Source organism: Pelodiscus sinensis, chromosome 2, assembly GCF_052426305.1.
Source record: "Pelodiscus sinensis isolate ZL-2025 chromosome 2, ASM5242630v1, whole genome shotgun sequence".
Classification (NCBI taxonomy): Eukaryota; Metazoa; Chordata; order Testudines; family Trionychidae; genus Pelodiscus; species Pelodiscus sinensis.
In genome coordinates this window covers 264925833-264953647 of record NC_143053.1, presented here as the reverse complement: position 1 = coordinate 264953647, position 27815 = coordinate 264925833, and the positions used below count along the sequence as shown (strand labels likewise).

General features: G+C 51.2%; 1 protein-coding gene across 1 annotated transcript; it reads left to right on the top strand.

Annotated features, from left to right (window-relative positions):
- Positions 1-27815, top strand: ABCF2 (ATP binding cassette subfamily F member 2). Its single transcript, XM_075917564.2, has 15 exons — positions 1-156; positions 381-538; positions 4253-4465; positions 8973-9155; positions 9485-9656; positions 9831-9926; positions 15128-15230; positions 15435-15530; positions 15623-15742; positions 16209-16298; positions 16547-16657; positions 18171-18233; positions 18845-18973; positions 26732-26935; positions 27229-27815. Exons 2-15 carry the CDS (start codon positions 385-387, stop codon positions 27364-27366), a joined length of 1872 nt encoding a protein of 623 aa, XP_075773679.1. The 5' UTR covers positions 1-156; positions 381-384; the 3' UTR covers positions 27367-27815.

Below are 27815 nucleotides of genomic sequence, written 5' to 3'. Positions count from 1 at the left end.
GCTGCGTTTCCCAGAGTGCCGTGGGACCCGGCGAGTGTGACGTTTCGCGTGGCGATTGGCGGGAGGGCGGAGGGGGCGGAGCATGCGCACGCGGTAGCAGCTGTTCTGTTGCGACAGCCGGAAAAGCGCGGAGGAGCCGGGCGGTTGGCGGCGGTGGTGAGGGGCGCGCGGCGGCCGGAGGCTGGGGGGCGCGCGGGGGGCGGGGCGGGCGGGGGCGGCGGGGGGCGGGGCCGGAGGCGGCGGGGGCGGGGGTTGGGGGGGTGCGCGGGGGCCGGAGGCTGGGGGGCGCGGGGGGCGGGGCCTGAGGCTGCGGGGGGCGGGGCCCGGGGGGCGCGCGGGCCCGGGGCCCCCCGGCTGACGCGCCTGCGCTCTCCCCGCAGCGCCATGCCCTCCGACCTGGCCAAGAAGAAGGCGGCGAAGAAGAAGGAGGCGGCCAAGGCGCGGCAGCGGCCGCGGCGGGGCCCGGAGGAGAACGGCGATGCCGAGGCGGAGCCGCGGGAGGCGCGGAGCGAGGAGCTCAACGGGACGGAGGGCTCCGGTGAGGAGAGGGCCCCCCCCCCCCCGCGTGTCTGGTCTGCGCAGGGGACGCGCCGCCCGGGCTCTCCCGGCCGCTGGCTCAGGCCCCGGGGGCGGGGGGCGGGCAGAGCCCCCCCGCGCTGTGTCCTGTGCGCCCCACGCGTGTCTGTCCCGGGGGCATCCCCAGCGGCGCAGGCCCCGTGGGCGGGGGACGGGCAGAGCCCCCCCGCGCTGTGTCCTGTGTGCCCCACGCGTGTCTGTCCCGGGGGCATCCCCAGCGGCGCAGGTCCCGGGGGCGGGGGGCGGGCAGAGCCCCCCCGCGCTGTGTCCTGTGCGCCCCACGCGTGTCTGTCTCGGGGGCATCCCCAGCGGCGCAGGCCCCGGGGGCGGGGGACGGGCAGAGCCCCCCCGCGCTGTGTCCTGTGTGCCCCACGCGTGTCTGTCTCGGGGGCATCCCCAGCGGCGCAGGTCCCGGGGGCGGGGGGCGGGCAGAGCCCCCCCGCGCTGTGTCCTGTGTGCCCCACGCGTGTCTGTCCCGGGGGCATCCCCAGCGGCGCAGGCCCCGGGGGCGGGGGACGGGCAGAGCCCCCCCGCGCTGTGTCCTGTGTGCCCCACGCGTGTCTGTCCCGGGGGCATCCCCAGCGGCGCAGGCCCCGGGGGCGGGGGACGGGCAGAGCCCCCCCGCGCTGTGTCCTGTGCGCCCCACGCGTGTCTGTCCCGGGGGCATCCCCAGCGGCGCAGGCCCCGGGGGCGGGGGACGGGCAGAGCCCCCCCGCGCTGTGTCCTGTGCGCCCCACGCGTGTCTGTCTCGGGGGCATCCCCAGCGGCGCAGGCCCCGGGGGCGGGGGACGGGCAGAGCCCCCCCGCGCTGTGTCCTGTGTGCCCCACGCGTGTCTGTCTCGGGGGCATCCCCAGCGGCGCAGGCCCCGGGGGTGGGGGGCGGGCAGAGCCCCCCCGCGCTGTGTCCTGTGTGCCCCACGCGTGTCTGTCTCGGGGGCATCCCCAGCGGCGCAGGCCCCGGGGGCGGGGGACGGGCAGAGCCCCCCCGCGCTGTGTCCTGTGTGCCCCACGCGTGTCTGTCTCGGGGGCATCCCCAGCGGCGCAGGCCCCGGGGGCGGGGGACGGGCAGAGCCCCCCCGCGCTGTGTCCTGTGCGCCCCACGCGTGTCTGTCTCGGGGGCATCCCCAGCGGCGCAGGCCCCGGGGGCGGGGGACGGGCAGAGCCCCCCCGCGCTGTGTCCTGTGTGCCCCACGCGTGTCTGTCTCGGGGGCATCCCCAGCGGCGCAGGCCCCGGGGGCGGGGGGCGGGCAGAGCCCCCCCGCGCTGTGTCCTGTGTGCCCCACGCGTGTCTGTCTCGGGGGCATCCCCAGCGGCGCAGGCCCCGGGGGCGGGGGACGGGCAGAGCCCCCCCGCGCTGTGTCCTGTGTGCCCCACGCGTGTCTGTCTCGGGGGCATCCCCAGCGGCGCAGGCCGCTAGATAGCAAAGGCGCTGGGCTAGGTTAGACCCCTCCGTGAGAATCTCTCTGATCCTCGGCTCGTGCTGCACCCTGAGTAATACCCCAACCACCATCCGGGGCCGGGAGAGAGTCCCCCATTCCCTAGGACAGTGAGCAGGGTGCAGTACGTGGACGTGTCACTCACAAGCAAAGCTACAACTCCTCCTGCCCTGTCCTAGTATGACCGTTCTCTGCCCTTAAAACCTAGCAGAATAGCAGTCAGTGGTGCTGTTGTGGCAGCATGCCAGAGAAGCAGATATATTGTAGCCTTGCATAGCACACTGCTGCCTAAGCATTCTCTGCCACTATTGGAACCGCCTTATTTTCACTCTGTTGGCGTACACCTGAGGGGTGTGTGACTCTTTTTCTGGGACATACCTAGCACACTATGACTAGTGAATTTTTTGATGCTGGAAACCCTTCTAATAGGAATCATTGGTCTGGTATTGCCCTGTTTCCTCTCTGAGGGAAATTCCTGACTTTGCTGTAATGTGTTGTCTTTACAGTGGGTGGTGGACCAGGGGGAAACAGGATTGTTCTAGAGGTGGCATGCCAGCAGGGCTGTAACCATGGTAGGATTGGCAGGGCAACTGCCCAGGGTGCAAAGCTGTAGGGGCAGGAAAATGACAGAAAAAATGGCAGGGGGCACAAGTGTGCTTGCTCACCCCAGGCATTAAAATGACCTAACTACAGTTCTGTGTGCTAGACTGTTGTGGTTCCTCAGGGCTGGAATCCCCTGGAGTAATGTTCTACTTGTAAAGGATTCAACTTTTCTGTATAGCTGTCTAGGATAGTCCAACATCTGTGTACCAGGCAAAGAGATTCTGGGGAAATAAATCTGTTAGAGGTACCAGGGTATTAAACTAGGGCATGAGAGACTTGGGTTATATTACTAACTCTGGCACTGACTTACGCTATGATCTTGGGCAAGTTACTTCCTCTCCAGTCTCTTCCTCCTCCCACCTTTTCTCTGACTGATTGACCAAGCAAAATGAAACCTAATGCTTGATGGTGCATGTCTGTCTGGAATGTGGTAACTTTGAAGACCACATCTGATCATTCCAAAACTTCAGGGAATGTTCTGGGTGCCAATGGGAAGGCCCTACTGATTTTGCTGACAGTTGAAAAACTGGAACATTAGAAAAGCCTGATATCCACACAATAGGGATGTTAAATATTGGTTAATTGAATAGTCAATTAACCTCATGAATTCTTATTGCTTACTCAGCTATTCTGTAGTCCCCCGGGGGTGGGGCTGGCAGCCACTCCGCTCCGACCCGCCCTCTGCCACTCCATGCTGCTGCCAATGAGAGGCAGCAGCACAGGGCTCCAGGCAGGAGCTGGGCTGCGATGGGAGCCAGTTTAAAAACTAGCTCCCCTCACAGATAAGATGTAAAATTTTGATTAATTTGCTAATTGAATACTGGATGCAATTTGCATTGACTATTCAAAGGCAGAGCTGCCCTATCAATTGCCCTCAGTGCCACATGGAATCTTGGGTTACGGTGCAACACTGCTGCTTTGAAGTTCCCCCTCCTCTTTCTCCCTCCCCTTGCTGCCTCTTTCTAATAGAGGCAGGAAGGGGTGGGAAAAGTCTACGTGCTAGTTGGCTAGTTGATCTGATAAGCATTTGCTTATTGGATAGGCGACTAGTCGTTTGCATCACAGACTGGCTGCCTGTTGCCCCGCACTGCTCCCTCTGATACAGAGGCCAGCAGTGCGGGAGGGCTGAGCTCCCCGACCCAGCATGAGCTGGAACTGAGCCAGGCTGCTTGCATGCCTGGCTCCTAATATGCTTTGAATGCAGAGCTGCAGTGGGGGTAGGTCCTGGACCTAGTGTGAGCCAGGACTAAGCTGGGCTGCTGGCTAGCCTGCTAAAAAAATTTCTGGCGGGGTGGGATGCATGTAATCTATAGCATTTTACCTATAAGTTTTTGCTTATTGATTAATCGACTACACACACTGCCCCTATGGTGCTTCAGGCAGAGGCTCACTGGGACATCACTTATTACTCACTCATGCCAATTTATTTGCTTGCTTCAGTCCCATTGGATGAATTATTTCAGCAATTGAAACTGCACTAATTGTGGTGACTCTGCCTGCTTAGCTGGGCAATCGAGCTGCTTCCTATCTTGGGTAACAGTGCTGGGGCAGAGCCCCATATAATTGTGGGGGAGGTCAAGGGCTGCTATGGTCAAGGTCAGGGTTACTTCTTGTCTTCTGGTTGTCTCCTCACGCAGAATTAGATGCTTTAACAAAGGAGCTGGAAGACTTTGAGCTGAAGAAAGCAGCTGCCCGTGCTGTCACTGGGGTGCTGGCCTCCCACCCCAACAGCACCGATGTGCACATCATTAACCTCTCGCTGACCTTCCACGGCCAGGAGCTACTGAGCGACACCAAACTCGAGCTGAACTCAGGGCGTCGCTATGGACTTATCGGGCTCAATGGGATAGGTGAGATTGCGGGGGTGCTGTGTGCATAAGGGAGAGAGCTTCTTGGTGCTGGCTTGGGGAAATGACACTCCTGGGGAACAGTGGATTGATGGGGAGCAGCAATATGCAAAACCTCAGTGATACTCGGGGGGCTCCTCTCTCTGGCAAGTAAAACCCAGTTGAGTCTCAATTTAGGCAGTGCAGCAAAACACATCAGGCATCTGCCTACACCCCAGGGAGATACATGGGGAAGTAAAACAGAGAAGGGAGCAAGATGTATTTGCACTGCAGCTTTGGGTTGTGTATTTAGCAGCGTCTGTGTCCCAGGGCCGAAAGATGATGATGACCATGGTTTCCTTTTTGAAATTCTTCGCTTCTGTGACTCTGTCCTCTCCTGATGCTATGCCTGCCTCTTTAATAGAGGATTCACCTCATTGGCCTTCCAGTGATTCTGGGTTTCCACAGAACTCTGTTCTTGGTCCCTCTTCTCGCCCCTCACCTCATTCCATATGCAAACACAAATTCAGCTGCTGTCTTTGTGGCGGATTCACCTCTCTACTCCAGGCTCTTCTCCCTCTGTCTGAGCCAAAAACTCAGTCTTTCTCTGTGACATCTCCTTGGGCATGTCTAGCCATCACCTTGAGCTTAACATGAGCAAAACAGCGCTCCTAATCACCTGTCTTTTCTGATCACAACGGACAGCACCACCCCGTGCCTGTCACTAATGCCCATAATCTGAGAATCACATTCAGGCTGGACCTTACTTCAGGTGTTTATGTACAGGCTGTATCTAAATGTCGGTTTCTTTCTACATACTGTCTATTCGTCCACACAACTACAATTCTCTTCCAAACCCGCATCTTGCTCCTTGATTACTGGCGCATCTGGCTCTCTGGTCTTGACAAATTCAATCTTGCCCTCACTCATACCCATTCAAGCTACTGCTACGAAGATAGTTTCCCTAGCCTATAACTTTCCAAGCCAATCATTTTGTCTGCATCAGTCCTCTTGTTGAATCTGTTCACTGGTTCCCCACTCTCCATTATCTTTCACATAAACTGCTTGTCTTCACTTTCCAGGTTCATCGTTTAACTCAGCCATACCTATCATTTCTCTGTTTGATGTTTGCCTCTGATTAATTGATGACCCTTTCAGTGCCCACTTACATTTTTTTACCACCTTTGTGCTTTCTCCTAAGCTTCCTCACGTGCTTGGGATACACTCCTTGTAAATAGACTCATAGACTTTAAGGTCAGAAGGGACCATTATGATCATCTAGTCTGACCCCCTGCTCAGTGCAGGCCACAAAATCTCACCCACCCCTCCTAGAATAATCCTCACCTATATCTCAGATATTGAAGCCTTCAAATACTTTGAAGACCCCAAGATGCAGAGAATCCTCTAGCTGTGATCTGTACCCCATGCTACAGAGGAAGGCGAAAAATCTCCAGGGCCTCTGCCAATCTACCCTGGAGGAAAATTCCTTCCCGACCCCAAATATGGCGATCAGCTAAACCCTGAGCATGTGGGCAAGACTCATCAGCCAGACACCCAGAAAGTTCTCCATAGTAACTCCTATCATCCCTCCATTGACCTATTTACCACTGATAATGAATGGTCAATTAATTACCAAGATCATGTTATCTCATCAAACCATCCCCTTCATAAACCCATCTAGTTTAATCTTGAAGCCAGCTAGATCTTTTGCCCCCACTACTTCCCTTGGAAGGCAGTTCCAGAACCTCACTCCTCTAATGGTTAGAAACCTTCGTCTAATCTCAAGTCTAAACTTCCTACTAGCCAGCTTATATCCATTTGTTCTTGTGTCCACATTGGTATTAAGCTTAAATAATTCCTCTCCCTCCCTGGTATTTATCCCTCTAATATATTTAAAGAGAGCAATCATGTCCCCCCTCAGCCTTCTTTTGGTTAAGGTAAACAAGCCAAGTTCCTTGAGTCTCCTTTCATAAGACAGGTTTTCTATTCCTCAGATCATCCTAATGGCCCTTCTTTGTACCTGTTCCAGTTTGAATTCATCCTTCTTAAACATGGGAGACCAGAACTGCACTCAGTATTCCAAATGGGGTCTCACCAATGCCTTGTATAATGGCACTAACACCTTCTTATGGCTACTGGAAATACCTCGCCTAATACATCCCAAGACCATATTAGCCTTTTTCACGGCCATGTCACAATGGCGACTCATAGTCATTCTATAATCAACCAGGACTCCGAGGTCCTTCTCCTCCTCCGTTACTTCCAACTGATGTGTCCCCAGCTTATAACTAAAATTCTTGTTGTTAATCCCTAAATGCATAACCTTACACTTCTCACTATTACATTTCATCCTATTGCTATTGTGACGGCGCGTTGGGGGTCCCCCGTCTCCTGCACCCCGAAATGGCACAAATAGACTGCACCAGCCGGTGGAATAGAGGACGTTTATTGCCTCTCCAGGATACAGCACAGCGCAGATGTAATCTGGTCCCAGAGCTGGGCTAGGATGCCTCAGGCCCCCTTGAGATGGGGGGAGACTGGGCCCCTAAACTCCAGCCCCTTTCCCTAGGCTGTCTTCTCCATGCTCCCAGACAGCCACTCCACTCACTCTCTTCCAGCCCTGCCCCCCAGCCAGGGCAGCATTCCACCTTCCTTTGTTCCTCTCCATGGGGGGTGTCTGGCCATACTGGTTTGCATAGTAACTCATCCTGTTTTGCTGGGTCCTGGTACCCACGGCAGCCAGTGGGGGTTACCCCAGAGCCAGCAGCATAGAAACCAGCCAGGTACCCCCACTACGTCACAGCTATCACTCCAATTTACAAGATCTTCCTGTATGATATCCCGATCCTTTTCTGAATTGGCAATAGCTCCCAACTTTGTGTCATCCGCAAATTTTATTAGGACACTTCCACTTTTGGTGCCAAGATCAGCAATAAAAAGATTAAATAAAATTGGCCCCAAAACTGATCCCTGAGGAACTCCGCTAGTAACCTTCCTCCAACCTGTCAGTTCACCTTTCAGTATGACCCGCTGTAGTCTCCCCTTTAACCAGTTGCTTATCCACCTCTCAACTTTCATATTAATCCCTATCTTTTCCAATTTAACCAATAATTCCCCATGTGGTACTGTATATATCTGCAGAACTATCTCCTTGGTTACTTTCCAGACTCTGACATGTTCAATCACAGAAGTCCCCCTCGGGTTGTCCCCTGACTTGCTGATCATGCAACTGAAACCTGCTTTTCCGCCCTCTGAGGCTCCTACCACCCTGTCCTGCTGGACCAGATCCTCTGGTCTCCCCCAAACAAGGCACAGATTTGGAGTTATCACCCCTTTGCAGAGCGACACTGACCGAGTTCAATTCCAGGAGGGCTCATCATCCGGAAACCCATCCCCAAAAGGGGCTAAAACACCAAAGAAATCCTTCTTACTCAGTGAAAGCTCATAATGTCCACACAGTTTATCGATGGAAGTGAGATGCACAGTGGTTGCTTCTCCCTCTCCCCCAGGTAACAATTATTTACATATGGCTTGATAATAAATCCCACTTTTATATTTAAAACATTTTTAAGTGGAGGCGAGTGAAAACAGATCAAAGTAAGTTATAAATTAAAAAGAACAAAAAAACCCATTCAGCTAGTTCTAATCTAAGAAACTTGTTGCATGCAAATTCATATCCTAAACAACTGTTCTTATGTGAAGCGCTTCAAGTCAGAATTGATCTTTACTCTGGCCTGTGTCCACAGCTTTTCAGAGTTCTTCATTGCCAAGTATCCTCTTAGGGTGGGCCAAGCAGTGTCAAAGGCCAGCTGAAGACAAAGGACCGAAGGCTTTCCCCATTTGTTCGGCACCCCCATGGAAAAATATCAGATTCAAAATAGATTTTAGGTAGTGCAGTCACATGCCTTTCTAGGACCTCGCACAGTTTGAGCTTACATGACAAACAGTTATTCACCAAGTTTGAGTACTGAGTTACGTTTCTGGAGCATCAGTGATGGCCTCATTAACTCCTTTAGAATTGTAAACAGAGCCACACTTTATACCTATGACTTCACATACATGCACAAGAAGATATACAGATTCAGTAGATTGCTATGTTTCCTCTGGGGCATCTGGTATTGGCCACTGTTGGCAGACAGGACACTTGGCTAGATGGACGTTTGGTCTGACCCAGTCTAGCCGTTCTTATGTTACATAACCTGTTTTGCATAAAGCGTCTTTGAATTATGTATATTCATTAGCCAGTGTGACACTCTCCCCTGATGTCTACATAAAATTTGAAAGGCCACTAGTGTGCGGAGAGCGCTGTCTGTCATGCTGGCCAGTAGTGTCCCCTTATTCCCTTGTTACTCCCCTGTCTGTACACTCTAATTGTGAGCCCCTCAGGACAACTGTTTATCTGTTCTGTTTGTATATCACCTAGCACAGTAGGGCTCCTAGATGCTCTGGTAATTCACATGGGAAACCTGCCCTCCCTTCCAGTGCGAGCTATAACAGGAAGGTGTTTGTCTGCCTGTCTGCTAATACCTAGGAAAGTCCATGCTGCTGTCCGCTATCGGGAAGCGTGAAGTGCCAATCCCAGAGCACATTGACATCTATCACCTGACCCGGGAGATGCCCCCTAGCGAGAAGACACCGCTGCAGTGTGTGATGGAGGTGGATACAGAGAGGGCCATGCTAGAGCGAGAGGCAGAGCGCCTGGCTCATGAGGACGGTAATGCTCTGGGGAGGGGTCCATGGGGGGGTCCCTCGGGAAAGAGCCTCTTTCTCAGGCTTTTCACCAAAGCTTTCGCAGGGCATGAAGACTGACTTTCCTGCCCAGCTCTAGCTGAAGATTGTTGGGTAGCGCTGCTCCTTCTTCAGTGACACCATGGCTCTTTGCATTCAAACCAGAATGGAGCTTGCACCTCATTGGGGCAGGGGACAGAGAAGTAGTCCCCAGCAGCTGTAATGAGGGATGTGGGTGGAGAGTGAGAGCGTGGTGGGGACTTGGATTGGTGGAACGCTGGCACAAATACTAAGTGACAGAGTCTTCTCTTGCAGCGGAGTGTGAGAAGCTGATGGAACTGTATGAGCGTCTGGAGGAGCTAGATGCTGATAAGGCAGAGGTGCGGGCCTCACGGATCCTGTATGGTTTGGGCTTCACTCCGGCCATGCAGAGGAAGAAGTTGAAAGATTTTAGTGGGGGCTGGCGAATGAGGGTGGCTCTTGCCAGGTGAGTGCTATATTAAGTGTTCCCTCCCTGGGGATCCCCTCTTCTCTTCCAGGCTGTTAGAGTGGATTCACAAATCCCTGGGGAGGTAGTGGGAATTGCTTTCTGGACCTCTAGTGACCAGATTGGGCTTGGAGAAATCTTCCTTCATTACCTCTCTCCTTCTGGCCTCTGCAGAGCCCTCTTCATTCGACCGTTCATGCTGCTGCTGGATGAGCCCACAAACCACCTGGACTTGGATGCCTGTGTGTGGCTGGAAGAGGAGCTGAAAACGTAAGTGTGGCTGGAGGCAGCTGTGCTCTGCTGTCTGTGCACACCTGCTGAGGCATGCCAATGCAGCTTGCTCCCAAGAGCAATCACGGCCTTACAGCTGTTCTGTACATGCCACCTGCGAGCATACCTGTTTGCTTTGCAGTTGCACCGATGCCCCCAGTGCTGGCTGCTGCATGAACAGTAGGAAAGTCGCTGCCCAAAAGGGCTTTCACTGGGAGGCATTACTGAATTAGTGTTTCCCATGGAGCAGACTAGGCCCTCCCTCCACAAAGTGTGTGGTGGGGTCGTGGTGAGGGATCCTCCTTTAAGTTGTCATGGGATAAAAGGGAAGGTCCTTTCGTGGCCTGATAACTGGTTCAAAGACAAGAAACAAAGGGTAAGAATAAATGGTAAGTTTCCTAGAAGAAAGAGGTAACTAGTGGGGTCCCCCAAGGGGCTGTCCTGGGACCAATCCTATTCAACCCATTTATATATGAACTGGAGAAAGGGGTAAACAGGGAGGTGGCAAAATTTGCAGATTACAGGCAGTCCCCGGGTTATGTACAAGATAGGAACTGTAGGTTTGTTCTTAAGTTGAATCTGTATGTAAGTCGGAACTGGCGTCAGCCGCTGCTGAAACTGATCAGTTTCAATCGCGGCTGAATCTGGACGCCAGTTCTGACTTACATACAGATTCAACTTAAGAAACCCAGGCGTCCCCAAGTCAGCTGCTGCTGAAACTGATCAGTGGCTGATTCCAGGAAGCCTGGGGCAGAGCAACTCTGCCTCGGGCTTCCTGTAGTCAGCCGCTGATCAGTTTCAGCAGCGGCTGACTTGGGGACGCCTGGGGCAGAGCTGCTGGGGTGCTGCTGGGTTGCTCCAGTAGCGCGGCTCCTCGGCGCTACTGGAGCAACCCAGCAGCACCCCAGCTGCTCTGCCCCAGGCGTCCTGATTCAGTCGCTGCTGAAACTGACCAGCAGCGGCGGAATCAGGACGCCTGGGGCAGAGCAGCTGGGGTGCTGCCGGGTTGGTCTGGAGTGGCGCTGCGGGACCAACCCGGCAGTCCCCAGCTGCTCTACCCCAGGGGTAGGCAAGAAAAGCCTGGTCTGCTGGGGGGGGCACTAGCTGCACCCCAGCAGACCAGGGAGACGGGGGTGGCGGGACCGCCCAAGTCCTCCACGGCTTTGCTCCGTCTCTCTGGTCTGCTGACCTGGGAGACACGGAGCAAAGCCGCAGAGCAAGCGGGCAGCGGGACAGTCCACGTGCGCCGCAGCTGTCCCACTGCGGGCATGCTCCAAGGCTTTGCTCCCCGTCTCCCTGCAGACCAGAGAGACGGGGAGCAGCTTTTCTCGCCCCAGAGGACGGGGGCGGCGGACCGCGGCGCATCTGGGCGTCCTGCCGCTCCCGTCCTCCGGGGCGAGAAAAGCCCCGTTCGTAACTGCGGATCCGACATAAGTCGGATCCGTGTAACTCAGTCACTGCCTGTATACCAAAACAGACTGAAGAGCTTCAAAAAGATCTCACAAAACTAAGTGGTTGGGCAACAAAATGGCAGATGAAATTGAAAGTTTGATAAATGTAAAATAATGCACAGTGGAAAACATAATCCCAACTATACATACAATATGATGGGGGCTAATTTTGATACAACTACTCAGGAAAGTCATTGTGGATAGTTCTCTGAAAACATCCACTCAGTGTGCAGCAGCAGTCTAAAAAGCAAACAATGTTAGTAGCCATTTAAAAAAGGGATAGAGAATAAGACAAAATATCTTGCCTCTGTATAAATCCCTGATATGCCCTCATCTTGAATACTGCATGCAGATGTGGTCGCCTCAGCTCAAAAAAGATATATTGGCATTGGAAAAGGTTCAGAAAAGGGCAACAAAATGATTAGCAGTTTGGAATGGGTCCCATATAAAGAGAGATTAAAAATCTTGGACTTTTCAGCTTAGAAAAGAGAAGACTAAGGGAGGGTATACTAGAGGTCGATAAAATCATGACAGGTATGGAAAAAGGTGAATAAGGAAAAGTTATTCACTTATTTCCACAATAAAAGAACTAGGGGTCACCAAATGAAGTTAATAGGCAGCAGGTTTAAAACAAACCAAAGGAAGATTTTTTTTTTTTTCCACTCAGTGCACAGTCAACCTGTAGAACTCCTTGCCAGAGGATGTGGCGAAGGCTAGGACTTTAACATGGTTCAAAAAAGACCTAGATGGTTTCACAGAGCTTAGGTCCATCGATGGCTATTAACCAGGATGGGTAGGAATGGTATCCCTCTGTTTCTCTGGAGGTGGATGACAGGAGAGGCACCATGTGAGGATTATCTGTTGTGTTCTCTCCCCCTGGGGCACCTGGCATTGGCCACTGTTGGCAGACGTGATATTGGGCTAGATCATGGGTAGGCAATAATTTTTACCCAGGGGCCACTTCAAAAATTTGTGAAGTGGCCATGGGCCACCCTGGAAGGGGCAGGGCCTAAACAGGAAGGGATGGGGCTACTCATCCCCAGACCATAATTGGTCTGGGGCTGGGGGTGCCCCTTTGCCCTCCCATCCCACTAGGCACCCGTGCCCTGGAAGAGGCTTGGCACACTCCCCTACCCCCAGGCCAATCAGGGTCTGGGGACAGGGGAGCGCAGGGAGCCTCCTCTGCTCTGCTTCCGCCCTGGGAGCAGCGTGCGGCACTTCAAAGTGCCGCAGGCTCCTCGAGGGCCAGGGCAGGGCAAAGGAAGCTTCAAGCATCTTCCCCTGCCCCCAGGCCCTGATTGGCATGATTGGCCCTGATTGGCATGGAGGCAGGGGAGCAGCAGGGTCTTCATAGAATCATAGAATAATAGGACTGGAAGGGACCTCGAGAGGTCATCGAGTCCAGCCCCCCGCCCTCAAGGCAGGACCAAGCTCCGTCTACACCATCCCTGACAGATGTCTATCCAACCTGTTCTTAAATATCTCCAGAGAGGGAGATTCCACCACCTCCCTTGGCAATTTATTCCAATATTTGACCACCCTGACAGTTAGGAATTTTTTCCTAATGTCCAATCTAAACCTCCCCTGCTGCACTTTAAGCCCATTACTCCTTGTCCTGTCCTCAGAAACCAAGAGGAACAAATTTTCTCCTTCCTCCTTGTGACACCCTTTTAGATATTTGAAAACCGCTCTCATGTCCCCCCTTAATCTTCTTTTTTCCAAACTAAACAAGCCCAGTTCATGAAGCCTGGCTTCATAGGTCATGTTCTCTAGACCTTTAATCATTCTTGTCGCTCTTCTCTGTACCCTTTCCAATTTCTCCACATCTTTCTTGAAATATGGCGCCCAGAACTGGACACAGTACTCCAGCTGAGGCCTAACTAGTGCAGAGTAGAGCGGCAGAATGACTTCACGAGTTTTGCTTACAACACACCTGTTGATACAACCTAGAATCATATTTGCTTTTTTTGCAACAGCATCACACTGTTGACTCATATTCAACTTGTGGTCCACTATGACCCCTAGATCCCTTTCTGCCATGCTCCTTCCTAGACAGTCGCTTCCCATCTTGTATGTATGGAACTGATTGTTCCTTCCTAAGTGGAGCACTTTGCATTTCTCTTTATTAAACCTCATCCTGTTTACCTCTGACCATTTCTCTAACTTGCTAAGGTCATTTTGAATTATGTCCCTATCCTCCAAAGAAGTCGCTGGATCCACCTGCTTGGTGGGCCGGATTTGGCCCATGGGGGCCCTTTTGTCCACTCATGGGCTAGATCGACCTTTGGTCTGACCCAGTATGTCTGGTCTTATGTCCTCATGTTCTTTCTGGGATTGGGCCCAGCAGCACCTTGTCTGCAGTGGGAAGAAATCCAGAGTGGTTCTTAGTGTACATCCGCGGTCACCAACAGGTCAATCGCAATCGACCGGTCAATCGCGAGGCGTCCTGTCCGCCCCGCTCCCATTTCCCTCCCACCCCCGAGAAGCCCCACTACCTACCTCCAACGAAAATGGAGGTAGTGTAGGCTTCCCGGGGATGGACAGAAGTCCCGCAGCTTAGTGCCACGTCTGGCGATTCCGGAAGTGCGCTAGCTGCTCTGCCGGGTGTACTGCGGGAGGGAGCATCGGCTCCCTGCACCGCACGGGAGGGGTGAGTCGGCCCCGGGGGAGGCGCGCGCGCGCACGCGGTTTCCCTGTGTCGGGCGGGGTGGGGGTCGGCCCTGGGGCAGGCGCAGGTGGGGTTTCCCTGCGCCGGGGGGTGTCGGCCCTGGGGCAGGCGTGTGTGGGGTTTCCTTGCGCTGGGGGGGTCGGTCCTGGGGCAGGCGTGTGTGGGGTTTCCCTGCGCCGGGGGGGGGGGGGTCGGTCCTGGGGCAGGCGTGTGTGGGGTTTCCCTGCGCCGGGGGGGGGGGGGGGGGTCGGTCCTGGGGCAGGCGTGTGTGGGGTTTCCCTGTGCCGGGGGGGGGGGGGTCGGTCCGGGGGCAGGCGTGTGTGGGGTTTCCCTGCGCCGGGGGGGGGGGGGGGGTTCGGTCCTGGGGCAGGCGCGTGAGTGCGGGGGGCTTCCTTGTGCCGCGGGTGGGGGAGGCACGTGCTGGTTTCCCTCTGGGGAGGAGGAATCCTGGGAGGAGGCAGATAAAGGGGACTCTCTGCCTCCACTGGCACCCCACTCCCCTAGCTCTGTCCCCACTCTCCTGTCCCCAGCCCCCGAACTCTGTCCCCACTCCCCTGTCCCCAGCCACAGAATTCTGTTCCCACTCCCCTGTCCCCATCTGCAGAAACCTGTCCCCACTGGCACTCTGTCCCCTGCTGCAGAACCCTGTCCTCTGCCCTCCCAGCACCCTGTTCCCTCTCCCCTGCCCCCAGCCGCAGAACTCTGTCCCCACAAAATGTATAATTATAAATGCTTCATTTTAGATGGAAATAGCATGAATAAAAAAGACCATTTCTTTCAGCACTATAAACACGTGATTTTAATTTTATACATCGCATAATTTAAAAATAAACTGTTTATCAGAGTGTGAAGTAAGGGCTGGAGATAGCAAGTGATGGACAGGAGGAGAATGGAGAGGGCGGGGCTTCAAGGAAGGGGCGGGGTGGTAGATCTTTGCCTGTTCGGAGATTTAAAAAGCGATCTTGGGTGTGTAAAGGTTGGAGACCTCTGGTGTACATGAACCCCTTCACGTCGCTGGCAGGATTTCCAGCCTAAGAGTCTCATCCCAGTCGGGCCACTAATAACTCTGTGTAATGCTGCAGGTTCAAACGGATCCTTGTGCTGATCTCACACTCTCAGGACTTCCTGAACGGTGTCTGCACCAACATCATCCACATGCACAACCGCAAACTGAAGTACTACACGGTGAGTGGGTGTCACACCCTGGCCCCGAGTCCTGGGCCAGGGGAGGAGGAAACTCCTGTTCAGGCCACCGGCTCCATCCTAGACACAACCCTTGCTAGGATGGGCAGTCTACAGAGCGCCTGCTTGCAAGAGTCTTGGCCAGCTGTGTGCAGGAAGGGTGTAGCTTTTGAGAGCTGGCTCACAATCTGTGGTCTCCCCCTTCAGGGGAACTATGATCAGTACGTGAAGACACGGCTGGAGCTGGAAGAAAATCAGATGAAGCGTTTCCACTGGGAGCAGGATCAGATTGCCCACATGAAGGTATCTATGTGGCAGGACTGCAGGTCTCTATCTTCTCCCACATGCACCCCATTGTTGCAGCTACCAGAAGGTAATCCCTTGTCTCGTTACAGAATTACATTGCACGATTTGGTCATGGCAGTGCCAAGCTGGCCAGGCAGGCTCAAAGCAAAGAGAAGACCCTTCAGAAAATGATGGCTTCCGGCCTAACCGAGAGAGTGGTGAATGATAAGGTAAGATGGGGAAGCAGGACCGTCCATTATGGCTGGAGAAGTAAATGAGCCGCAGCTGGGAAAAATAATCCGTCCCAGAAAAAGGAGTGGCGGGAGAGGTGCAGTAAATGGGCAGGCAGCTCAGGCAGAAGATTGACCAAAGGAGAGTTCATGGGGGCTGCTTTTCCCAATGAGGGGGAGGAGGCTTGTCAAAAGCCAGGGGCCCAAAGCAAAGCAAGGAGTGCTGAGTGGCTGGGGGTAGCCCCCTCCCTTCCACCAGAGGTTTTCAGTGGGGCAGAGACATGAGCTCACCCGTCCCACACAGGAAGCAGAATGGGAAAGCAGGAGCTTGACCTGGTGCCTGCGGCTCCCTGGTATCAGGGTGCTGTCCAGGCTCCAGGGAGGCAAGCGGCTGCTCCTTTACGCTTGGAAGCCAAGTTATGCTGAAACTGCAGGCACTTGACGTGGGGTTGTGTTTTGTTCCCAGACTCTGTCGTTTTACTTCCCATCATGTGGGAAAATCCCCCCTCCTGTCATCATGGTTCAGAATGTCAGCTTTAAGTACACGAAGGACGGGGTAAGTATTCCCCACATGTGCCTGCCTGAGTCCCATGAGGATTCCTCCCGCCTCTTGTTTGGGCCCTGAGGTCACTGGCCCAGCTTCCCAGTCTGCTGGTAGCACGGGGTGGGGGGGCGGGGGAAGAGGGGATTCAGCTCTTGTAGGTGAGACTTATCCGAAGTGCCCTAGCTAGGCCTGCTCATCACAACTTCACAGATGCTTTGGAGCAGGGTGACTCCTCTCATGCTCTCCCCTGTGGATTGCAGCCCTGCATCTATAACAACCTGGAATTTGGGATTGACTTGGACACGCGTGTAGCACTCGTGGGACCCAATGGTGCTGGGAAGTCAACGCTGCTGAAACTGCTCACAGGAGAGGTATGCGTCCCGCATGGCTTTCTCCCTGTTCTCGTCTGCTGCCCTGGTGTCACCTGCAGGGGTGGGCAGTGCCTGAAATACTTTCTGGTGCAAAACCTCTTTTGTGTTCCATCTACAATGCTACGTGGGTCCAAAGAGTCAAAGATGTGAGCATGACCCAGTCATTGCTCAGTATCAACAGTTTCAACTAAGGTTGGGGGTTTGTATACAGAGGTTTCAGCCTGCTTAGTACTGTGTCACTCAGATTAATGTCTTTTAATCTTTTGATTAAAGATGTAGGTAAAAGACCCAGAGCATTTAAAATATCAAGTCTTGTAGATGGGTTTTAAAGTGGGTTATACCTTTCCCCAGAGAGGAAAGTAGTTAAGTGACATTTCAAAGTCCAACCCCACTTCCTAAAAACCAAACAAGACACATACAGAAGGGGGAAGAAAAGAACAGCAAAGATAAAAGTGCAGCTTCTGTCTCTACACTTGTAACTTGTGGTCTGATCAGCTGCCCCAGACTTATCAAACTTGTACCAACATCAGGTTACGCAGGGCACTGCACTTAGCTACCTTTTCCTTGTCTAAGTTCACAGCAAGGTTGCAAACTATTCAGCCTTGTATTTAACAGAAGGGGGAAAAGGGGAGGGATAAGAAAAGGTGGAAGAGGAAAAGAGCACAAGGGAGAGGGTGATGACAGTCTCGCATCCCAAGTGGTATTTAGGATTTAGCTGGAGCTCTGGTGGAACTGGTGAGGTCTCTGGTCTCACCCTGTCAGGGTAACTGAGGGTTAGGATGATGAAGGTGCAGGGTCCCAGGAGATATCAGGAGTCACAGCCATGATGGTGAAGCTGGCCCCTTGCCTTTCTCTAGTTTTTCAATTAATGGTCTGGTAGCACTTTAAAGACTAAAACATGTCAATGGGATCATGAGCTTTCGTGGACACAGCCCACTTCTGCAGGTGACCGGAGTATTAAAAGTCCAGATCCAAGAATAGAGAGTTTTTCAGTCTACCACCATTGTGGTAATCTGATTTTCTCCCCAACGTCTTTTCTTTTAAAGACTCCAAAAAGTGAAGGGGTGGGTAGAATAGCGCTTTGCCCACTAATGAGACCTAATTTGACACCAAATTTGGTTTGCTGATTTTTTTTTATTTTTTTTTTAAGTTCCACACTTCTCTTGTTTACAGTTTGGCCATGATGGGACACAACTGAATTCATCCAAACAACACTTTCTGTTCTAGATAGGTTGTGACATTGTATAAACTTGTATCCACTTCCCAAAGTTGAGCTTACAATTAGAATACATGTATAGACCCATTTATTGGAACACATGATCCATTTACTGACCCCAAGAAGCATCATCTCTGTAAAATAGGATTGGGGAAGGGATGAAGCAACAAGGTCAGTGTGTTGGGTCCACGCAGACCTGCAGTCCTGATTGTCTCCCACCTGCTGGGGTGAGTGAGAACGCGGGACAATTGGATAGGTTGCCATTCCTTTGTGAAATGCCTTTTTTTTCCTTTCCAGCTCCTACCCACAGATGGGATGATTCGTAAACACTCGCATGTGAAAATCGGCCGATACCACCAGGTATTCCCTGCAGGGGCAGTGAGGAATGGTACAGGCTGCTTGGGGGTAGCTACCTGGGAACAGAGGGGTCTCCTTTCTGTTTTTTCCCCAGACTCCTCCCCCAAGCCTGACCTAACTGTCTCTAGTTTACTGCCGTCAGGGGAAGAGGTGCCTCATTCCAAGCCCTGTGTTGCTCCGTGACACATGGGGGAGAGCAGCTGCTCGGTGAAAGGGCTCTGGACTTCCCTCTAGCTCCTGTCTCCTCCTCCTGGGTGTGGCTGGGTGGCAACCCCTGCTTCCGCTAGGAGGTGTAGGAGGTGTGACCGTGCTGCTCTGGGCCTGTCTTGTCTCTGGCCCCTTGGAGTAGTCCAGCACACAGCATACTGTTCTCCAGCAGAACTTGAAATTTGAAGGCTGCTTCCTTACACCTTGTGAGGTGCTGGTGACTAAGGGTCACTATGATCTGGAGAAGGAGTTGCATCTCCAGTTCTGTGTCTCACTCCCCAGGGGGTACCCACAGAGGCAAAGAAGTTGAGGGGTCTGGGAGAGGCTTGCTGGCTAGGAACTTGCTCCCAGCAAGTGACTGGGATCTCTACTTGTGCTGGTCTGGAGTTGCTCTTCTCTTTGCCTAGCACTTGCAAGATCAGTTGGACTTGGATCTTTCGCCCCTGGAGTACATGATGAAGTGTTACCCAGAGATCAAGGAAAAAGAGGAAATGAGGAAGATTATTGGCAGATATGGACTGACAGGGAAGCAGCAGGTAGGTGTGGACTGCAGTTGGCATCTATTCCGTCAGGCCTGCTTTTGGTGTGATATTAGGGGTGCAGAGCCACCCTAATAATTTTGCTCACGTGCCAGCCGGCTGAAGTTACTGGGCAGCATGCTACACTGGGGAATGTAGGTGCAAGCCCTCTACCACTTTGTAGCTTGGAGGCCACAAACCCCTGTGTCTGGCAGTCTTCTCGGTATTTGAAAAAGGCTGTTTTCAACAGGCCTTGTGAAAGAGCTCTCTTGATTTGGTTTGACAAAGGTTACATGGCGATTTGATTCATCCATACATAGCTACCAGGAGAACAAATATTTAGTAATTGGAGTCTTTGGTGAAGGAGAGAGAGGTTGAATGTGATCCCATGGCAGGAGAACATGGTGAAAATGTTGCCAATGTGGGTAATTGATCATTCAAACAATTTACCAGGGTCATAGCTGATTCTCCATTGCTGGCCACTTTTAAAATCACGCTTGGATGTTTTCCCAAAAGATCTGCTCAGGCATTACTTCGGGGCAGTTCTATGGCTGGTTACACAGGACATCAAACTAAAAGATGGGCCTTTCTGGCCTTGGAATCTGAGTCTCTGGCATGTTACTCCAATGCCAGCTTATCAGCCTCCAATGATAGAGATTCAACAGCTGTTTCCAGAGTTCCTATCCCATTGTCGTTACTACTTATCCTGCCTTTAATGGATGTGAACAGTGGATTAAGTCCTCTGTTGTTGTTGTCTTCTCAAGACTAAACCTTGTCTCTTGGGTCAGATTTTCTAGACCTTATCATACTTGTTGCCCTCCTCTGGACTCTTACCATTTTATGTTTAATGTCCTCTACTACTGTTTAATGTCTCAGTTGTTTCCGTAACCTCCTCTAATGATGTCTCAGCCTGGGACAGTTCCTCAGATCTGCACCATGGCTCAGGTTTTGCGATTTGCCTCAAATCCTCAACCGTGAAGACTGATGGAAAGAACTTGTATAGTTTCTCAGAAATGACCTTATCATCCTCGAGTGCTCCTTTAACATCTAGATTGTCCAGTGGCCCCGCTGATGGTTTGCCAGCCTTCCCGTTTCTGAGATAATTACAAAAAATTGCTATTATTGTGGCTAGTTGTTCTTCACATTCTTGCTTTGGCCTTCCTAACTATGTTTTTACGCTGCATTTGCCACAGTTTATGCTCCTTTCTCTTTTCCTCACTAGAATTTAACTTCCACTCCTTAAAGCAGAGGGGGGGAACCTTTCTTGGGTCAAAGGCTGCTGACCCACAGAAAAATCAGTTGGGGGCCACATGCAAGTGAGAAGCAAAGTGAGAGGCCCCTGACTGAAAAGGAGAGAGACAACTCCCCACATTCCCATCGCATGTCAAAGCCTGGGGGGCCCAGACTAGTAGATTGTGTGCTCCAGCCCTGCAGGTGGGTGGTTGGAGCTTCAGCATGGGCTCACCAATGTGGCGCCGTAGGGGCTAGATCCAAGCAAGCTGGGTGCCACATCCAGCCCCCGTCCGGAGGTTTCCCACCCCTGGCTAAAGGGATGCCCATTTGCCTCTCACTGCTGCTTTTGCTTTGTTTAGCCGCTGTGACACTTCTTTGGTTCTCTTGTTTTTTAATTTGAGGGTAGCTTTTAATTTAACCAACTCCTTGTTTTTGTGTTGTTTCTCCTTTAAAGTATGGTCAGTATTTCCAAGTGGTCCAGGTACATTCACATCTTAGACCAGATCCTGTGCTCCATTTTGGACTGCATCAAACATTCTCTCTCCCCTTGAGGGTTCCCGAACCAGATGCTCCAAGAAGCAGTCATTTAAGGTGTCAAGAATCTTTATCGCTGCATCCCGTCCTGAGATTAGCTGAAATCCCCTATTATTATTGAGCTTTTTATTTTATAGCCTCTGGCTGTGTCTACACTGGGCCACTTATTCCGGAAAATCAGCCGCTTTTCCGGAATAAGCTGTGAGCTGTCTACACTGGCCCTTGAATTTCTGGAAAAGCAACGATGCTCTACTGTACAAAATCAGCCGCTATTCCGGAAAAACTATTCTGCTCCCGCTCAGGCATAAGTCCTTATTCCGGAACACTGTTCCGGAAAAGGGCCAGTGTAGACAGCCCAGTAGTCTTTTCCGGAAAAAAGCCCCGATCACGAAAATGGCGATCGGGGCTCTTTTCCGGAAAAGCACGTCTATATTGGCCACAAATGCTTTTCCGGAAAAGCAGCCTGCCAATGTAGACGCTCCTTTTCCGGAAAAACTGAAAACGGAATAGTATTCCGTTTTAAGCATTTCTGGAAATTCATGCCAGTGTAGACACAGCCTCTCTGTAATTTTCCTGAGCATTTCACGTCACTAGCATTATCCTGCTTATCCCTACTGCTATATTATTTTTAGAACATGGAATTATTATCCATAGAGATTCTGGGGTACAGTTTAGCTCTAAGATTTTTATTTCACTTGCTTCTATGCTTTTTCACATGGTGCTGCTCCCCTCCCCCCAGCACAACCTGTTCTGTCCTGATATATTTTGTACTGTGATATTACTGTTCCATTGATTACCCTCATTCCATTGTGTTTTTGTGCTTATGCTCCAATAAATCTGTTAGTCTGTAAGGTGCCAGGGGACTCTTCATCGCTTTTGCAGATTCAGACTAACACGGCTACCCCTCTGATACTTCTCTTCCTTATAACTGGATTTCCCTTTCCTGGAGAGAGGTACTCTCGGTGCGAGAGGACAAAATTCCATCATCTGGAAGAGGGATCTCAACTATGATCATTTCCCCCTGCTCCAGTTGGATATTTTTCTTCCCTGAGACTTCCATCCTCATCAGAACACGGAGGCTGTCAGTAGGGATGTGAACAACTAGTCCACTGTCCAATAAGCCAATGCTCATCGCATAGGCTTATTGGACAGCAAGGGGAGAGGGAAGAAGAGGGTGCACTTCAAACCACCATGTGGCACTGCCACTTGGAAATGCCGCGGGGAGCCTGACTCTGGGCTTCATGCGGCGCTGCCATTTGGAAACGCCGCAGGGAGCACAGGGCTAGTGGGAGACTGCTTGAGTGCAGCTACATTTAAAGATGGAGGCACCCTTATCGATTAAGTGAATAGTCTATGCAACCCCCCACTTTTCTGCTGGACTTCTGTCTGCATTCTCATTTTACTCTTGAAGCTTATTCCTTTATATTTTGTTTTTTACGGCAGTGTTTTGGGGTTCAAGTTTAACACTTAAATATATCTAGCTGCCACACTCACCATTGCAAAACAGCCCAGTTAGCCACTTCCGTTCACTAGCTGTCCTTATGCTCTTATGCTAGTTTTTTTGGTTTCTTTTTAGCAATTTGTTCATGTTTACACTTTTTGCAGGATTCCTTGTTAATTTTCCAGGTCATTAAAAGCTCCTGATGGAGCCCACATTAGCATCTTACTAGTCTTCCTATCTTTCCTTTGCATGCAGATAATTTTATAGTTCTGTCTTTTTACTCTTGCTGCTTGAGAGAGTTTTGGATCTCCTGAACTTTTTTTTCTCAGATGTTTTCTTCCTATGAGGCCTTTTCTACTAGTTCATTTAAAGTCTGCTTTTTGTAAAGTCCATTGTCCTTATTCTGCTGTTCTTCCTTCCTTTCCTTCCAATTTTATGATTTCTGTCCTCCAAATTGCCTTTCGTTTTCAGACTTGCTACTAGTTCCTCTCTGCTGGTCAGAATCAAGTCTAAAAATGCTACTTTCTCACTCAAACTCAAACTCAAAAGATTTGTCCCCATTACATTCCATGGATATGGTGTATTTTGTCATTTTACTTTTCCAGCAAATATGTGGGTACATAACTACCCACTCTTGTGTCTTGGAGACTTCTGCTTGTTCCAGAAGCATTTCATCTACCTTCCTTTCCTGATTTGGGGGTCTATAGTTATGCTGACCATACGTCCTGACTTTTCCGGGACTCTCCTAAATTTAAATACTCTCTCCAGGTGCCCCATCAAGTAGTGAAATGTCCCGGAAAACCTCACCGGACATTTCACTACTTGATGGGGACACTGGCGCAGTGCAACACCACCTTCCCTCCCCCAGCAGGGTGCGTAGGGCCTCCAGGATAGCTTCCAGTGGCATGCGCCCCTCCTTCTGTCCTACCCTCCTTCTCCCCACAGCACCGCCTCTGCTGCTTGGGTCCTGGACCAGTAGCACTGCCTCCTCCTCTGGGCCAGCTTGGGGGGCCCAGCAGGAGCAGGGCAGGGCATGCTTGGGCTCGGCAAGTATCAGGACTGGAGCGGAGATCGCCCACAAGGCTGTTTTTAGTACTGTGGTCTGGGTTCCTGCAGGTGGCCCCGGCTCTGCTGGAATGAAGTGGCAGCTGCATGAGGCGCATTCCATTTGGGGCAGCCTCACTGGGACGGGACTGTGGTACTAAAAAAATAGCACCACAGGTGACCTCTGCTGCAGACTTGGCATGTGATTGTGCCCCTGGAGCAGCTGGGGCTTCTAGGGCCAGACCATGGTACTAAAAATAGGGCTGCAGCCTGGCTCCAGCCCCCTAAACTGCTTTCCACATGGAAGGCAGAAGGTGAAGGAAGGGGCAAGGTGAGAACTAAGGTGAGGTGAGAGAGGGTCTTGTGCTGATGGAACAGGGGGACAGGGCAGGAGAAAAAAGGGGACAGCACCAAGAGACAGGGTGTAGGAGAGACCCCACTACAGAAAGGATGTAGACACCTTAAAGAGGAGTGGGGGAGGGATAGCTCAGTGGTTTGAGCATTGGCCTGCTAAACCCAGGGTTGTGAGTTCAATCCTTGAGGGGCCATCTAGGGATCTGGGGCAAATCTGTCAGGGATGGTACTTAGTCCTGCCATGCAGGCAGGGACTGGACTCAATGACTTCTCAATGTCCCTTCCAGTTCTATGAGATGGTATATCTCCATATATTACTATCCAGCAGAGGGCAATCAAAATGATGAGGGGGCTGGAGCACATGACCTATGAGGAGAGGCTGAGGGATTTGGGCTTTAGTCTGCAGAAGAGAAGAGTGAGGGGGAATTTGAGAGCAGCCTTCAGCTTCCTGAAGGGAGGTTCCAATGAGGATGGAGAGAGGCTTCTCAACTCTAGGTTGGATATTAGGAAAAACAATTTCACTAGGAGGGTGTCTAAGTGCTGGAATGGATTGCCTACCGAGGGAGTGGAATCTCCGTCCCTTGAGGCTTTTAAGTCCTAGCTTGGCAAAGCCCTGGCTGGGATGGTTTAGTTGGGGTGGGTTCTGCATTGGGCAGGGAGCTGGACTCAGTAGCCTCCTGAGGTCTCTTCCAGCCCTGGGATTCTATGATATAAATCTATATTTTAAATAGTCCATAGGCACGGAAGAAAATATATTAAAACAAGGAATAATTAACAAGGAACAATGCTTACGATTATTTAATATGAAATCAAAAAAAAATTAACACTACCAAGAAGTCTGATGAAGGAATGCCTAAGATAGTGAATGCTATTGGGAAGGGGGTAGGTTTACAAGATAAAATAGAAAAAGAACAAGTTAAAAATCACTTGGAAAAGTTAGATGTCTGCAAGTCACCAGGGCCTGATGAAATACATCCTAGAATACCTTCTCTATTAGCTCCTTGCGTATCTGAGCCTTTAGCTATCATCTTTGAAAAATCAAGGAAGACAGGAGAGATTCCAGAAGACTGGCAAAGGGCAAATCTAATGCCCATCTATAAAAAGGGAAATAAGAACAACCCAAGAAGCTACAGAGCAGTCAGTTTAACTTCTGTGCCTGGAAAGATAATGGAACAAGTAATTAAGGAATCATCTGCAAACATCTGGAAGATAATAAGGTGATAGGGAACAGCCAGCATGGATTTGTAAAGAACAAATCATGTCAAACCAATCTGATAGCTTTCTTTGATAGGATAACAAGCCTTGTGGATAAAGGAGAAGCGGTGGACGTGGTATACCTAGGCTTTAGTAAGGTATTTGAGATGGTCTCACATGAGCTTGTCAATAAATTAGGGAAACACAACCTAGATGGGGCTACTATAAGGTGGGTGCATAACTTGCTGGATAACCGTTTTCAGAGAGGAGTTAATGGTTCACAATCCTGCTGGAAAGGTATAACAAGTGGAATTCCGCAGGGATCTGTTTTGGGACTGGTTCTGCTCAATATCTTCATCAACAATTTAGATATTGGCATAGAGCGTACACTTATTATGTTTGCAGGTGATACCAAGCTGGGAGGGGTTGTAAGTACTTTAGAGAATTGGATCAAAATTCAAAATGATATGGAGAAATGGTTTGAGGTAAATAGGATGACGTTTAATAAGGACAAATGCAAAGTGCTCCACTTAGGAAGAAAAAGTCCATTTCTCACACACAGAATGGGAAGCAACTGTCTAGCAAGGAGTCCTGTAGAAAGGGATCGAGGAGTCATAGTGGACCACAAGCTAAATATGAGTCAACAATGTGACGCTGTTGCAAAAAGCAAACATGATTCTGGGATGCATTAACAGGAGTGTTGTGAGCAAGAAACGAGAAGTCATTCTTCAGCTCTGCTCTGCTCTGATTAGCATCACTTGGAGTCTTGTGTCCAGTTTTGGGCACCACATTTCAAGAAAGATGTGGAGAAATTGGAGAAGGTCCGGAGAAGAGCAACAAAAATGATTCAAGGCCTAGAAAACATGACCTATGAAGGAAGACTGAAATAATTGGGCTTGTCTAGATTGGAAAGGTAAAGACTGAGAGAGGGGACATGATAGCAGTCTTTATGTATCTAAAAGGGTGTTACAAGGAGGAGGGAGAGAAATTGTTCTCCTTGGTGTCTGAGGATAGGATAAGAAGCAATGGGCTTAAACTGCACCAAGGAGGTTTGGGTTGAACATTAACCACCCTGACAGGTAGGAAATTTTTCCTAAACACTGTAATATGTTGCCTGGGGGAGTTTGGAAATCTCCCTCACTGGAGATATGGAAGGAGCAGGTTGGACAGACATCTGTCAGAGATGATCTAAGATGGTGTTAGATCCTGCTGTAAGGGCAGGGGGCTGAACTTGACCTCTTCCAGTTCCATGTATTCTAGTAGCCTGATATTTTTTTTTTCCAAATGGCTGCCTTCATTTCCCCCTCCCCAAACCACAGTTAGGTTTTAAACCATCTTGGCTGCCTTTCTCAGTGGTGCGATTATGGCTTTTGGGGCACCTACTAAGGTGTTCTTAAATGATCCCTAGTTATCATTCACATTTTTCTGGTTTAAATCATAGAATCCTAGGACTGGAAGGGACCTTGAGAGGTCATCGAGTCCAGCCCCCCGCCCTCAAGGCAGGACCAAGCTCTGTCTACACCATCCCTGACAGATGTCTATCTAACCTGTTCTTAAATATCTCCAGAGAGGGAGATTCTGCCTCCCAGCTGACTTGGTGATTAATTATTTTGAGTTTTGTGGAATTAACTTTTTCCTTGCTTGTCATTCTAGGAGAAACATCCAGAAACTGAGGGCAAAATGTAGGTTTATGGGTAGGATGTGAGTAACACCCTTAGTGACCTTAATTCTGTGTCTGGGATTTCCAGTATGGGCAGCATCTTTGACTGATCCCTGTTCCTGCTTCAGAACTCTGCAGAACCCCAGTGCAGTGGTGGAGAAAGGGTTAGTCAAGGCAGCAGTAGAGGTGTTGCCCCTGGAGAATTAAAGTTCTAGCATGCAGAACTCCACCCTGACTCTTGTGGGGAGGACCGGTCTCTGGAAACTAGTACAGTCTGTGCCTTGGCAGAGCTGTAAGAAGGGTCTTTGTTTGGCAGGTGAGCCCCATCCGGAACCTCTCTGATGGTCAGAAGTGCCGTGTGTGCTTTGCGTGGCTGGCCTGGCAGAATCCCCACATGCTCTTCCTGGACGAACCCACCAACCACTTGGACATAGAAACAATAGACGCTCTGGCAGACGCCATCAACGAGTTTGAGGGGGGAATGATGCTTGTCAGCCATGACTTCAGGCTGATCCAGCAGGTAAAAGGGGAAAGGGGCTTTCCAAGGGCTTTGCTCAGTAAGTTGGGAGCGGTGGGCGCTTCTCTGCCAGATTCAGCATGGCCAGCGAGATGCACGAATTCCTCAGGGACCTCGTGTGGCCTGGCAAACGTTGCTAATCTGGCAGAACAGCTACGTTGCTGTGTTAGGAAACTGCTGGCTGCTCCAAAACATCGCCTGCTTGGCTATCTAAAAGGGGCAAAGGATCCTGGGCCCCCGTGTGGGGTGGCCCCTCTAGCAGAGCTGCACTAAGGACCACCTTCCTGTGTTCCCAGGTTGCCCAAGAGATCTGGGTTTGTGAGAAGCAGACAATCACCAAGTGGCAGGGCGACATTCTTGCTTACAAAGAACATCTCAAGTCAAAACTAGTGGATGAGGAACCCCAGCTCACCAAAAAGACCCACAACGTGTGAGTGCTGGAGGGGTCGGTCAGGTGCTCTCCCTCAAGACTGACACAGCGGCCAACCTGACCTGCCCTCCCCTGACTGGAATTGGACTCTGCTGCTATCTCTGGTTCTCTTTTAATGTTGCCTCAGTATCGCTTCTCCTCAGCCCTCCCTGTATCGCAGCATCTGGACAAGCTGCTCTCAGGCAAATCTATACCCACACTGGACGGGTCCCTACACCGGAGCTTCCCTTGCAACAGGCTGGAGTCGTGGTTGATAGCCACGGGGAAGCTGATTTGCAGTGATGCACAGGTGGAGACCCTTGCCCAGCTTCTTGCCCTTCACCAACTTCGCTTCAGTTTAGAAACTTCACTTCAGACTCCTCAGGCCTTGGTTTGTTTTTAATGATTATTTAACAGTGTAATTTACCAGATCTGCCTGGGAATCCATCAGTCAATAAAGAGGGAAGAACCGTC

What these genes read in the sequence shown, in the direction of transcription:
- ABCF2 (XM_075917564.2), top strand. Translation starts at nt 385, where the DNA reads ATGCCCTCCGACCTGGCCAAGAAGAAGGCGGCGAAGAAGAAGGAGGCG. An exon ending in CAACGGGACGGAGGGCTCCG is followed by an intron (nt 539 to 4,252) that starts GTGAGGAGAGGG and finishes CTCCTCACGCAG; the next exon opens with AATTAGATGCTTTAACAAAG. An exon ending in GACTGACAGGGAAGCAGCAG is followed by an intron (nt 18,974 to 26,731) that starts GTAGGTGTGGAC and finishes TTTGTTTGGCAG; the next exon opens with GTGAGCCCCATCCGGAACCT.